Below are 13,568 nucleotides of genomic sequence, written 5' to 3' on the forward strand. Positions count from 1 at the left end.
TTCATAATTTTCTGACCTTTAAATGCATACATCTGATGTAACTACTCCTTGTTAAAGGGTTCTGTTTTCGCACGTTAATTTTTCTCTAAAATGGTGTTACTAGGCTTCGTGTATTGCTGGACCCTGTAATTATATACCGTAATTTCTTGTATAATGCACACCCCCAAAGTTGACCTCAAAATTCTGGAAAACCCTTCTACCCATGTGAAATGCATGATTTTGCTTCTACCTATGTGATCAAAACATGAAGTATTATCTGCATTTTGTTAGTTTTTTTTCAAATAATTATTCTGATGTTAAAGACCTTATTTGAACACACAATACTTTTTTATTTACTTGCTCTTATTTTGAAATTCACAGCCCTACCTTTATTTCGTAAATGAGAAAACACAGAGTTGTGCTCATATGTTTGATTGCCCAGGCAGGATTTGTAAGATGTGTACAGTTCTTTTAAGAAAACATGAAGGACCAGGCGAAACGCATGTAATTTTATTTTAATGGTATTCAAATTAAACTGTCAAGCATTTCAGAAAAGCATTATCATTAAACAAAACATAACCATATAGAAATTAATGGTTGTTGTTCAGTCTTCAGTTGTATTAAAAACAAAACTATTTCACAAATTCTCCCTGGCTACGTAAACTTATGAGCACAATTGAACATATATGCAGTCATGTGTACCCCTGTCATATTGGATTGAAAGTGTAGTCTACACCTTTTTCATAACCTCTAGGTGGCGTACTCGAATGAAAGTGTACAACTTTTTCATAACGTCTAGGGGGCGCTGTCATAGTGGAATGAAATTGTACAGCTTTTTCATAACCTCTCGATGGCGGCATACATTGAAAAAATGTGGAAGTCTTTTTCATTTGCCCCTATACCCATGTGTAATGCACACTATTGTCTTTTGACAATTTTTTGGGGGTAAAAAATGCGCATTATACACACGTAATTACGGTACCATCGCATTATTAGTTATGCAAACACGAGTGTATCGTGATTTTGCTTTTCTGTTATTCAAAGGTGACATCAGCATTGGAATCAAGTGCGCCCCTGGTGTTGTGGGGCCTGCAGAAGCTGACATAGACTTTGATATTATTAGGAACGACAATGATACATTCACTGTCAAATACACACCACCTGGAGCAGGCAGCTACACCATCATGGTTCTGTTTGCTGACCAAGTGAGTTACAGTATATAATATATTTTCTTTCTGTCATGAAAGTTGCATATATATACTGTCAGTAAGTGAGAAGTTGTCTTTAGACCATATTCCGTTTCATGTTTGTACTTTTCAGGCTATTCCAATGACACCAATCAGGATCAAGGTGGATCCTGCTCATGATGCCAGTAAAGTAAAGGCAGAAGGCCCAGGACTCAGCCGCAGTGGTAAGGGTACAATTTCATTCCAATTTTCTATTTCTGTATTACTTAGTTATTTTTATACACTATTAATGCACGCAAGCTTTCATGGCTAAAAAATAATTTTTTGGATTAAAAGTTTTCTACACACTAGTGTAATTATCCCCGCTATACTGCAGTTCACACTACAGTCCTGCTATATTGCAGATTATTTATTTTTTGTGTGCAATATTTTACCATTGTTCATTCTTTCTCAAAATATAATTTTTGTTTGAAGGCCAGAAAGAAATTAAGTGCCGTAAATGCAATAAAAACATGCCTAGTCCAATTAACCTTCTGCTGTCTTTGCTAGGTGTTGAATTAAACAAGCCCACTCATTTCACCGTGACCACTAAAGGAGCGGGAAAAGCAAACCTGGACAGCAGCTTTGTCGGCCCCATCAAAGCAGAGGCTGTTAAGGACTTTGAAATCATTAACAACCATGACAACACACACACTGTGAAATACACTCCTGTACAGCAGGTAAGGCCCTAACATGTAGACAGAACCAGAATGTTAAACAGAAGATGAATTCATAATTCTCCAGCAACAGCAAAGTCCAGCCACTAGTTAGAGGTTATGTTTTTAATAGTTTAGCGCTGTTCTCAGGTGTTTCCCTGACATGCTTTGGTCAAAAATACAGAAAAAAATAATTAGAGAGCACTTAACATCGACTTGTAACACACTGGTTGAAATCACTCGATTTTGGAGGGAACTGTTCTTATTCAAATGAGCCACTGCATACCATGCCCACCTATACTGTGGAATGTGCCAACGCAAGAACAGTTATTACCCTGACAACTAGGCACAGAGCGACAGGTTGGCTCTTTGTTGAGCCCAGACTTTATAAAAAAAAAAAAAAAAAAAAAAGTGAGTGAAAACTGTTTAGCATGAATTGTATTCTCACTCATGGAGGCAGCACTTCATCACCAAGCCCCTGAATTATACTTGTCAATTAGTGTGTGCCGCATGCAGAAGACGCGACGCCAAACACAATTTAGCCAAGCCTTTGAGTATGTATGTTAAGCATGTACAGTAGCTATAAACTTTTGTTACCCCATAAGTGCAAATATACTGAACAAAAAATATAAACTCAACACTTTTGTTTTTGCTCCCATTTTTTTGTGAGCTGGACTCAAAGATCTAAAACCTTTTCTACATACACAAAAGTCCATTTCCCTTAAATATTGTTCACAAATCTGTTCGTGAGCATTTCTCCTTTGTCGATAATCCATCCCACCTCACAGGTCTGGCATATCAATATGCTGATTAGACCGCATGATTATTGCACAGGTGTGCCTTAGGCTGGCCACAATAAAAGGCCACTCTGAAATGTGCAGTTTTATCTCACAGCACAATGCCACAGATGTCGCAAGTTCTGAGGGAGTGTGCAATTGGGATGCTGACTGCAGGAATGGCCACCAGAGCTGTTGCCATTGAATGTTCATTTCTCTACCATAAGCAGTCTCCAAAGGTGTTTCAGACAATTTGGCAGTACATCCAACTGGCCTCACAACTGCAGACCACGTGCAACCACACCAGCCCAGGACCTCCACATCCAGCATGTTCACCTCCAAGATTGTCTGAGACCAGCCACCCGGACAGCTGCTGCAACAGTCGGTTTGCATAACCAAAGAATTTCTGCGCAAACTGTCAGAAACCGTTTCAGCGAAGCTCATCTGCATGCTCGTCGTCCTCATCGGGGTCTTGACCTGACTGCAGTTTGTCGTCGTAACTGACTTGAGTGGGCAAATGCTCATATTCGATGGCGTCTTGCATGTTGGAGAGGTGTTCTCTTCAGGGATGAATCCCGGTTTTCACTGTTCAGGGCAGATGGCAGACAGCGTGTGTGGTGCCGTGTGGATGAGTGGTTTGCTGATTGTCAACGTTGTGGATCGAGTGGCCCATGGTGATGGTGGGGTTATGGTATTGGCAGGCGTACGTAATGGGCAGCAAATACGGGTGCATTTTATTGATGGCATTTTTTTGCACAGAGATACCGTGACGGGTTCCTGAGGCCCATTGTTGTGCCATTCATCCATGACCATCACCTCATGTTGCAACATGATAATGCACTGCCCCGTGTTGCAAGGATCTGTACACAATTCCTGGAAGCTGAAAACATCCCAGTTCTTGCATGGCTACCATACTCCCCGGACATGTCATTCATTGTCACTCATTGAGCATGATTGGGATGCTCTGGATCGGCGTATACGACAGCGTGTTCCAGTTCCTGCCAATATCCAGCAACTTCGCACAGCCATTAAAGAGAAGTGGACCAACATTCCACAGGCCACAATCAACAACTTGATCAACTCTATGCAACAGAGATGTGTTGCACTGCGTGAGGCAAATGTTGGTCAGACTAGATACTGCCTGAACAATATTTGAAGGAAATGGCCTTTTGTGTATTTAGAAAAAGTTTTAATGTTGGAGTCCGGCTCACAAAAAATGGGAGCAAGAACAAAATTGTTGCGTTTATATTTTTGTTCAGTGTAATTGTATCAAAGTGCTCATGATTGTACGAACCGACACGATTTTTTTTTTTTCTTTCTTCCCCCCCCCCTTTTCGGCTTGTCGCATTAGGAGTTGGCCACAGTGTGTAATCTTTTTCTATCAGTGCAATCTATCTTCTGCATCCTCCTTTCTAATACAATCTGGCCTCATGGCTTCACTCACTACATACAACCTTTTCTTAGGGCTTCCTGTACCTCTTTTGCCTGGCAGCTCCATCCTCATCCTTCCACCAATATCCTCACTCACTCACCTGAACGTGTCCAAACCATGGAAGTCTGGTCGCTCTTTGTCTCTAAAGCATCTAACCTTGGCTGTCCCTCTGAGCTAATTTCAATCATACTACATTATAGCACAGACTCTTCCATCACTTAACACATCTAACACTTTTCTCCACCCATCCTAACCTGCTTGGATCAGTTTCTTCACTTCCTTTCCACACTCACCATTGCACTTAACTGTTGACTCTAAGGTTCTCTAACGCAATGGAGTTGTTGTTTTATGTCACAAGCTTGTCATTGACATTGACCGTGACACCTTGAATCTCAATTCCTTCCTGACATCAGGGTCCTCTAGGGCTTGCTGTGACTTATGGTGGAGATCATATACCCAAGAGCCCCTTTAATGTGGCTGTGGCGCCCTCACTAGACCTCAGCAAAATCAACATCACAGGCCTGGGGGACAGTACGTGCTCATCATTCCTGTTTTAAACCATAGTTAATAGTTCAATGTTGTTTCTACACGCTGACGCTTTTTCATTTAAAACTGGTGTTCATGCACATTTAGATACATGCTGCAACCTGATCAACTTGTTGTTTCAGTTTTACCCCAAGCTGTTTTTTTTATTTATTTTTATTTATTTTATTTATTTTTTTCTCCCCCCCCCCAACTCTACATTACTGTGCTTGTGTGTTTACTGTAGAGATGTCTGTAGGCAAGGACCAGGAAGTGATTGTGAAATCAAAGGGTGCTGGAGGTCAAGGCAAAGTGGCAGCCAAAGTGACAGCCCCCTCAGGAAAGCCTGTTGCCAGCAAGGTGGAGTACATTATGTCCAAAGTAATTTTTACAACTTGTTGCATACAGAATACAAATGTTGACGTATCAAATCATCTTTTAAGGTTGAGCCTGGGCTGAGTCCAGAAACCAGTCACGTGAAGTTCATCCCACGGGAAGCGGGGCCATACCAGGTTGAACTGACTTACGATGGAATCCAGATCCCTGGCTCTCCTTTCACACCTATAGCTTATCCTGCCACAGACCCCTCCAAGGTAATTGTGAAAGACTGCATGTGCACAGTTTTCATGATTTAAATTCTAGAAATGCAGGCCTTAGTTGTTAATGCATTTCATAATCTCCTGTCAGGTCCGCTGTTCTGGCCCAGGCTTGGAGCGTGCCAAGGTTGGGGAAACTGGGGAGTTCATTGTAGACTGTACCAATGCTGGCCCAGCTGAACTGACCATAGAGATCATTTCCGATGGTGGTACAGAGGCTGAAGTTCATATCCAGGATAATGGGGATGGCACGTACACAATCACCTACATTCCCCTTTATCCTGGCTCGTACACTCTGACAATCCGCTACGGTGGCCAGGATGTGCCCAACTTCCCAGCTCGGCTCACAGTGGAGCCAGCAATCGATGCCAGTGGAATCCGTGTGTTTGGACCAGGAGTGGAAGGCAAAGGTGAAACAATTTGGAGAATAGAAGGGTTATAACCTTAAATTTGTCCCCAGATGTTTTTCTGGTTCATGTACTATTCAGTATTCATTGGCAAGGATAATAGACATGAATGTTTGATTTACATTGAGTTTCAATACCTTAGATTGTTTTTAATCTACGTAAGTGTTCCTTTGCATATAGCCACAAATTTTACTCTTTTAAAAAAAAAAAAAAAAAAAAAAGACTTTTTTTTTTAAATAAACATAATGAACTTGGTCCCTGTCCAAGCAAAAAAGCTGGCGACTTGGACAGTATAATACAAGTAAAATTACTTCCACAATGCTACTTTTATTTATTTATTTTTATGGCAGGTTTGCTATGCTGAAATTCTCAATTGTTTGGTAGGAGAAAACTAAATTTAGTAAAAATGAATTTTTAAAATCATTTTTAAGACAATTCCTACATGGGTGGGGGGTTTCCTCTCCAGTGATGTAATCTAAATAAACTTTTTTTCCCTGAACCCCTTTTTTAAATCAATAGTAACCACGAACTACCATCTTGTAGATTTGGCATGCTGAGTCATTTGGTTGAGTTTGGGGTGAATAACTTAACAAGGAAATAGACAGTACATCATGGTTTTTTCAGAACTCTTCTCGCTCTAGCTACTGACTTCCCAGTTAATAGACATCAAAAAGCAGGTGTACCTCTGTGGTGGAGGTCACAAATGAGTCACAGACGGACTGTCAAGCACTGGTTTCAGTGGCGTTGTCCAACCTTTAACAAAATTATATTGATTCAGTGGGGTATCATTAGGGCACGATGACATTACATTAGAACCTGTTAAAATTTGCAGCACATGAAGTTGACTTTCATTTTTTTTAGGTGTATTCCGTGAAGCCACCACAGATTTCACGGTGGATGCTCGAGCTCTTACACTTTCGGGAGGTGACCACATCAAAACGCTAATCAGCAACCCATCGGGAAGCCGTACTGATAGCCTGATCACCGACCTTGGAGATGGAACCTATAATGTAGAGTACACGCCCTACGAAGAGGGTTAGTAGCAACATACCGTCCTCCCAGTTTAGAGAGAGTGCATTGTTGTTTCTGGTACACAGGCTTAAATATGTTTCCTGTGTATGCTTTAGGTCCACACAATGTGGAGGTCTCCTATGATGGCACCCCAGTGCCAAAAAGTCCATTCCGTGTTGCCGTCACTGAAGGTTGTGATCCGGCCAGAGTACGCGTGCATGGTCCTGGCCTGAAAAGTGGCACTACCAACAAGCCCAACAAGTTCACAGTGGAGACACGGTAAATGGAACTTGAAACCTTTAATTCAAAGCTGTTTCAGCAAATTCACTGCTCAATGAATTGATGGATTTTCCCATTTTTATATTTCTTATTTACAGGGGAGCAGGCACTGGCGGTCTTGGGTTGGCGATGGAAGGTCCGTCGGAGGCCAAAATGTCCTGCACTGATAACAAGGACGGTAGTTGCAGTGTTGAGTACATCCCCTATGAGCCAGGCACATACAACCTCAACGTAACCTATGGAGGACAACCCATCAATGGTACTCAATTTGTGAAAAAACTACAGCTACCTACTTCTCAGTGTTGATGTGTACACGCTGTCTGTCATCTGTCCATCATTGCTTAACATACACTCCTAAAAAAAATCGGGTAGGGGTTTTGGGGGAAATTTCAGGATGAACCTTAAATGCACTATAACCTTTACAAAGTAACTTTATTGGACAGTCTCTACTTTTAATGCTGAACGGCAAATTCACAACAGGCGTTTGACCAATGGGTTACCTGGTTCAATTAGAATTGGCATTTTAAGTTATTTTCATCATGCAGGGAAATGTGTATTCTACATTTAATTTGTCTAAACCTGATGTGTTGTCTTCGCAGGCAGTCCTTTCTCAGTGCCAGTCAGTGACACAGTGGACAGTTCCAAGGTGAAATGCCAAGGTCCAGGGCTTGGCAGCAATGTCAGGGCCAATATTCCACAGGCCTTTACAGTGGATGCTACCAAAGCTGGAGTGGCTCCATTGCAGGTTCGCGTACAGGGACCCAAAGGTGTGTTCCTACATTTTCCCGACTCTGTTATGATAAATGCTTGTTTTAAGATGACATTTACTGCAGTATTACAAAAATGATCATTTGGTCTTTTAGGTGGTATTAACATAATTTCCCTTGTATAATGCACACCCCCAAAATTGACTCAAAAAATCAGGAAAACCCCTCTTCCTATGTATAATGCGCACCCATGACTTTGTCCATTGATTGATTTTATATGCAATAAATGTTGGTAGTGATCCCCTCATTTTGTCCTAAGTCTGTTCAGTATTACAAAGGTTTGCTTGTTCTTTAGTAATGTATGTATTACTGTGGCGCACCCTCGTATTTAGTATTAGCACTGCAGCTTTACTGAGGTATTTTCCACCTCCCACGTGACCATTGGCTTGCACAACGTACTGAAAGCTAATAAAAAATAGTTATTGTGAATGTTAATACAGCTTAGGTGTGTTTATTCCCCCTGTGCAGCTTTTGTTGTCTTAAATATTTAGTTAATCTTGCACCAGGAGTGAATGTATTATCTGGGCACATGACCATTCTAGCTTTCAGTATGTTGTACAAGCTGGCTAACATGCCAATGGTCAAATGGGAGATGGAATATAGCTCTGTGAAGTCGGCGTGTTAAAACTAGGGTGCGCCACAGTAATGCATAAATTACTCAAGAACTAGTAAACTTTAGTATTAATGATGCTGCAGTGTCAAAACTATACACTAGGATGCATCACAGCCTTGATACTTACACACAATAAATGAATTATAACATTTTAAATATGATTTATTAGTTTACATATTTATGTTCACAAGATTTAAAAATAATTGTTTGCTTTTCTAAAGCGCATCTACTCATACCTCATTTCCCTGTGAAGGAATTTTCTTTTACTGTACTAACTTTTACTATACCCATGTATAATGCACACTATTGACTTTAGAAACATTGTTTGGGGGGTAAATGTGCTTTATACATGAGAAATTACGGTTAAAATAAATTATTTGTCTATTAGGTGTGGTGGAACCTGCAGAAATTGTGGATAATGGTGACCAAACTCACACGGTCAACTATGTTCCCACTAGAGAGGGTCCGTATTCCATTAACGTCTTGTATGCTGATGAGGAGATCCCACGCAGGTACCACACATCCAAACTTTAACCATAGTAGTCTTCTAAGACCTGGTACATGGAACAATTTTTCAGATCTTATAAGATATTTTTTTCTGTGAAAGATCCCACACACAAAGATAAAAAAAAATCTGGCATTTTAAAGGTTTGGTCGTATTGTTTGGTGTGCTCCAATAATTTCGCCACAGAAAACCACACGCATAAAGATTCTGTTCTGCCGCCGGTGGTGGGGAAGGTGTAAATTCTGGACTTTTTATATACCGGGCCTACGGCACTGAAATATGTCTCCTGTTTCAGCCCCTATAAGATCAAGGTGCTTCCTACCCACGATGCCAGTAAAGTCCGTGCTAGTGGGCCTGGTCTGAACACCACAGGGGTGCCTGCCTCTCTGCCTGTAGAGTTCACTATTGATGCCAAAGATGCAGGGGAGGGACTGCTGGCAGTGCAAATCACTGTGAGTCTCTTGGCATGTAAGGAATGTAGTGTAACAAAATTGGTATCGCTGTTTAATGAGTAAGTATGTGCAGGATCCAGAAGGAAAGCCAAAGAAGGCCAACATCCGTGATAACCATGACGGAACGTACTTGGTGTCCTATGTTCCGGACATGACAGGCAGATATACTATCTTGATCAAGTATGGAGGAGACGAGATCCCATATTCACCATATCGCATCCGGGCCTTGCCCACAGGAGACGCCAGCAAATGCACTGTCACAGGTATGCACTGAATATCCTCTATACTTTTGCTCTTATACCTGTTGATATTGGCATCCAGGTAAATTTCCTCAGACTAAATCTTTCCAGCTCTTGAGAAATCAGTCGCAGTTTTTTCCCATAAATTGCGTTAACCATTCTGTTGAGTACTGAGTATGTCTTTGGGTCTCCTGAAAAACACTATGCAGCTGCCATTTATTATTAACAAAGGAAATCATTCAGAAAAGACCATCCAGCTAGGCAGAAAGGTGGACTCTGACCTAAACCCGACCCTACTTTTACAAAACAAACAAATCCAGCATTCTGGTATTGACGATGCGTGGCACTAAAATCCCCTATTCAGAGACTAGACTGGTTTGGGCTTGGATTTCTTGTGCCTTCTGGTGGCTGCTGCCAAGTTGTCAAAGCTGTTCTGCCTACTTAACGATGCATCAACAACTGCCCAAAATAATAGCTGTTAGATCACTCAATATGATTGACAAACTCTTCTTTTTTGCCAACAGTGATGCACATTTCAGTATTTGGGTTTCATTTTTAAGCTTTGCTAAAGGTCACCTGAGAGCATGAGGTCACATCGAAATGTAGTTCCCGCTCTAAGATTGCCGGTTTGGGCTGCTGCTCCCTGCTGCACTGCATTTTCATCACTGGGTCACATTGATGGGAGCAGAGCCACGCCCATTGGTTTTAACCTCTGGCGGTTTGAGTTATGGGACCGCGTGACCAGTGATCGACTTAAGCCCATAAATGTCTCTGCTTCTCAGGAGCTTTTATGTAAAAATCAATTCTGCTGCTGCTTCTTAATTGAGAACTTTTCATGTATTTGTTGTTTCTATTGCTGTTACACTCCCTAGCCCATTCACTGTTCCACAAATGCACACACCCCTCCTTGCTTCACACAGCACTTATCACAGTTCTATTTATTTATATTTTTTATTTTTTTTATCATTTGAGTTTTTGGAGTGCACAAAAAATATCACCCCCACGCCTACCTGACCATGTGTTTGTCACTTTTGTCTTTTGCACATCCTGCTTGTCACCGTTCCTACTATCAGTCTCAATCGGAGGTCACGGTTTAGGTAAGCCTATGGAGCAACTTTATACTGTGGAGGAACGCCTGTCTTTTAGCATGGAAACAACACTGGGCTCGAATTCTCTCTTCTTTTACACCTTTTACATTTCCCTCTTCCCTTTTACTGCCCAGATCTCATTTCATGTGTCCATTTTGCCCACATCATTTTGATACACTAATACTAACTCAAAAAAAAGGTTAAGTTGGCATGCTGAACCGGCACGTCGGCTAATCAAGCTTCGTTCTACATAGAAATATAACATTACAGATGTGGGGCAAATAGTTTCTAGATTTAACATGACTAGATTTCATCTTTAATCTATTCTCTTGGTGGTGAAATGTGCATGCTAAATGAGTACCGTAAGAGTGCAAGACTATCATCTACTTGATCATTTTTCAATCCCACAGGTGCTGGTGTTGGCCCAACCATCCAGATTGGGGAACAAACAGTCATCACTGTGGATGCCAAGGCAGCAGGGAAAGGCAAAGTGACCTGCAGTGTGTGCACACCCGAGGGAGCAGAGGTGGACGTAGATGTTGTCGAAAACGAGGACGGCACATTCGACATCTTTTACACTGCGCCACAGCCCGGCGAGTATGTCATCTGCGTCCGTTTTGGAGGAGAGCACATTCCCAACAGTCCATTCCAAGTCACGGTGAGTGTATTTGTAGGTCAGCTTGGTATAAACGTATGCAGTGTAAGACAATGAGCGCAACAAACTACAGCCTGATCTGACTAGATTTTACAGGACCCAGATACTATGTAATTTACAAGATTTTGGGCATACAGTGGGGAATTAAAAATTACCGTAATTTCTCATGTATAATACGCACCCCCAAAGTTGACCTAAATATTCTGGAAAACCCTTCTACCCATGTGTAAGGCATTTTTACAAGGCATGATTTTCTTTCTACCCATATGATCAAAATATTGTGTATTTTGAAATTCACAGCCCTACTTTTGTCTAGTAACTAAGAAAACACAGTTGTGCTCATATGTTTGATTACCCAGGCAGAATTTGTAAGATGGGTACAATTATTTGAAGAAAACATAAAGGGCTAGGCGAAACACAATTTTATTTTAATGGGATTCAAATTAAACTGTCATGCATTTCAGAAAAGCATTATTACACAAAACATAACCATAAAGAAATTAATGATGGTTGTTGTTCAGTTATCATTCTTATTAAAAACAAAAACAATATTTCACAAATTCTACCAGGGTATGTAAAGTTATGAGCACAACTGTACATGTATGCGGTCATACGGGGTACCCTTGTCATATTGGAATGAAAGTGTAGGCTACACCTTTTTCATAACCTCTAGGTGGCGGCATATTAGAATGAAAGTGTACACCTTTCTCATAACCTCTAGGGGGTGATGACATTGGCATGAAAGTGTACAGCTTTTTCCTAACATCTAGATGACTGCATACATTTATAAAATGTGAGTTTTTTTTGTTTTCCACCCAACCCCATTTTCCCCTATACCTATGTATAATGCGCACTATTGACTTTTGCCAATTTTGTTCGGGGGGGCTGGGGGGGATGCGCATTATACACGAGACATTACGGTAAGTCATGATTCAGTCAACATCAGCAACTGGAAATGTCTGGAATATGAACATAGAGTATCCATAATCCTAGTATTTGTTGAATTTAATTGAATTTGCATGGCACAAAACTAACATTGTCACCTCTCATGTAAACTGGGTTCAGAACCACAGTTCTTACAGTCGAGCAAGCACTGGAAAAAGGTCACCTCTAACAGAAGCCTGCATAGAACAAAGACTTATGGTGGTGTGAGAGAGCTATGCACACAGCTTTTTGAGTTCAGAAACAGGACAGTGCCCAGAATAGTGAAGACACTCTTTACAGAAGACCTTAATGTTCATTTATGAACATTTTATTCCTGTAATTTCTGTGTATTTGCGAGACAAGGAAGAGCATAATGGGTCTTCTTAAAGAAAACCTCTTTGAGAAATGTGCCCCTGGCCTCATGGTCTCTCCCCACAGAAATATGATTGGATCCAGGTGGTGTCACATTGTTTTACTTCCCTACAATCCCCTCTATTTTTCCCAACCTCTCGCCCTCCCCAGGCGCTGGAGGGATCTCCATCAGACCAGCTCATGCAGCAGTGCCAAATGCCCCAGTACTACGCGCAACAGCCCTGGGTACCTAACTACTCTGTCCCATGCTTTTCAACATTTGTTAAACCTAAATGGGTCCTACCTCTTCTTTTCCATTGTCTCTTTCCCAACTTCCTTCCTATGCTCTGCACCATCAAACATCTCTGGCGCTGGTCTGTGCAGTCTCTCATTGCAGGTGTCTCACCTGAGAGGCATTTCTTTCTCATCCTCTGCCATTTTCCTACATTTCATTAACAGGACTCCTAACATGGACAATGCAAAAGAGTTGCTCAGTAACAAAGAGACACTGGTTAACAATTATATAGCGAGTGCTGCAGTCATTATTTGATTAAGTCAATAAATTGGCATTCAGCTAAACAAGAGTTCGTTATGAATCACAGTGTTGCCCAGTGCTTTTTGACATCTTACTGAAGGGACAAATGATCTGCGTTGACCGTCATCCATGTGGACATGTCTTCTGAGTCACTTGGTGCTAAACTGTCCTTTGACCTTCCAGTGTTTTAGTCCTCATCTCATTGTCAGTTTTGTCTTGGCGTCATCGTCATCATCATGCCAATGATCACCACTGTTGATCATTTCATCTCAATGTTTCATTCCATTTTGTTTGCTTGTTTGTTTTTTGATCCTATGCTGTGTTGTTAATCGCCATGACATCTTAATACACTGTATTAGACCTGTGCTTCCTGTCTCCTAGGCAACAGACAGACCAATGGGAATGAACGGTCTAGATGTGACGGGGCTCAGGCCATTTGACCTGGTCATCCCATTCACCATTCAGAAGGGAGAGATCACAGGTAGGGAACTGAATTGTCAGGTTGAGCTCTTCTTATGGGTTGCATGAATCTTACTGTAGTCTTTTCCAAACTGA

The 13,568-nt window shown here is 41.3% G+C and overlaps 1 protein-coding gene across 3 annotated transcripts in view; it reads left to right on the plus strand.

The window, feature by feature from the left end:
* flna (filamin A, alpha (actin binding protein 280)) overlaps window positions 1–13,568 on the plus strand; it is a 61,610-nt gene that overhangs the window by 38,512 nt on the left and 9,530 nt on the right. The window contains exons 17-34 of one of the 3 annotated variants that reach the window (XM_061687635.1): window positions 1,024–1,184; window positions 1,300–1,390; window positions 1,716–1,885; window positions 4,483–4,600; window positions 4,839–4,951; window positions 5,035–5,184; window positions 5,279–5,597; window positions 6,456–6,629; window positions 6,722–6,884; window positions 6,983–7,143; window positions 7,484–7,651; window positions 8,653–8,776; window positions 9,065–9,221; window positions 9,295–9,484; window positions 10,534–10,557; window positions 10,959–11,206; window positions 12,650–12,724; window positions 13,395–13,494. In XM_061687635.1, coding sequence (XP_061543619.1) covers window positions 1,024–1,184; window positions 1,300–1,390; window positions 1,716–1,885; window positions 4,483–4,600; window positions 4,839–4,951; window positions 5,035–5,184; window positions 5,279–5,597; window positions 6,456–6,629; window positions 6,722–6,884; window positions 6,983–7,143; window positions 7,484–7,651; window positions 8,653–8,776; window positions 9,065–9,221; window positions 9,295–9,484; window positions 10,534–10,557; window positions 10,959–11,206; window positions 12,650–12,724; window positions 13,395–13,494 — 2,706 coding nt within the window. The remainder of the gene's footprint in view (window positions 1–1,023; window positions 1,185–1,299; window positions 1,391–1,715; window positions 1,886–4,482; window positions 4,601–4,838; window positions 4,952–5,034; window positions 5,185–5,278; window positions 5,598–6,455; window positions 6,630–6,721; window positions 6,885–6,982; window positions 7,144–7,483; window positions 7,652–8,652; window positions 8,777–9,064; window positions 9,222–9,294; window positions 9,485–10,533; window positions 10,558–10,958; window positions 11,207–12,649; window positions 12,725–13,394; window positions 13,495–13,568) is intronic. The other 2 variants (XM_061687652.1, XM_061687644.1) reach the window with 2 other exon arrangements.

This window comes from Phycodurus eques, chromosome 1 (assembly GCF_024500275.1).
Source record: "Phycodurus eques isolate BA_2022a chromosome 1, UOR_Pequ_1.1, whole genome shotgun sequence".
Classification (NCBI taxonomy): Eukaryota; Metazoa; Chordata; class Actinopteri; order Syngnathiformes; family Syngnathidae; genus Phycodurus; species Phycodurus eques.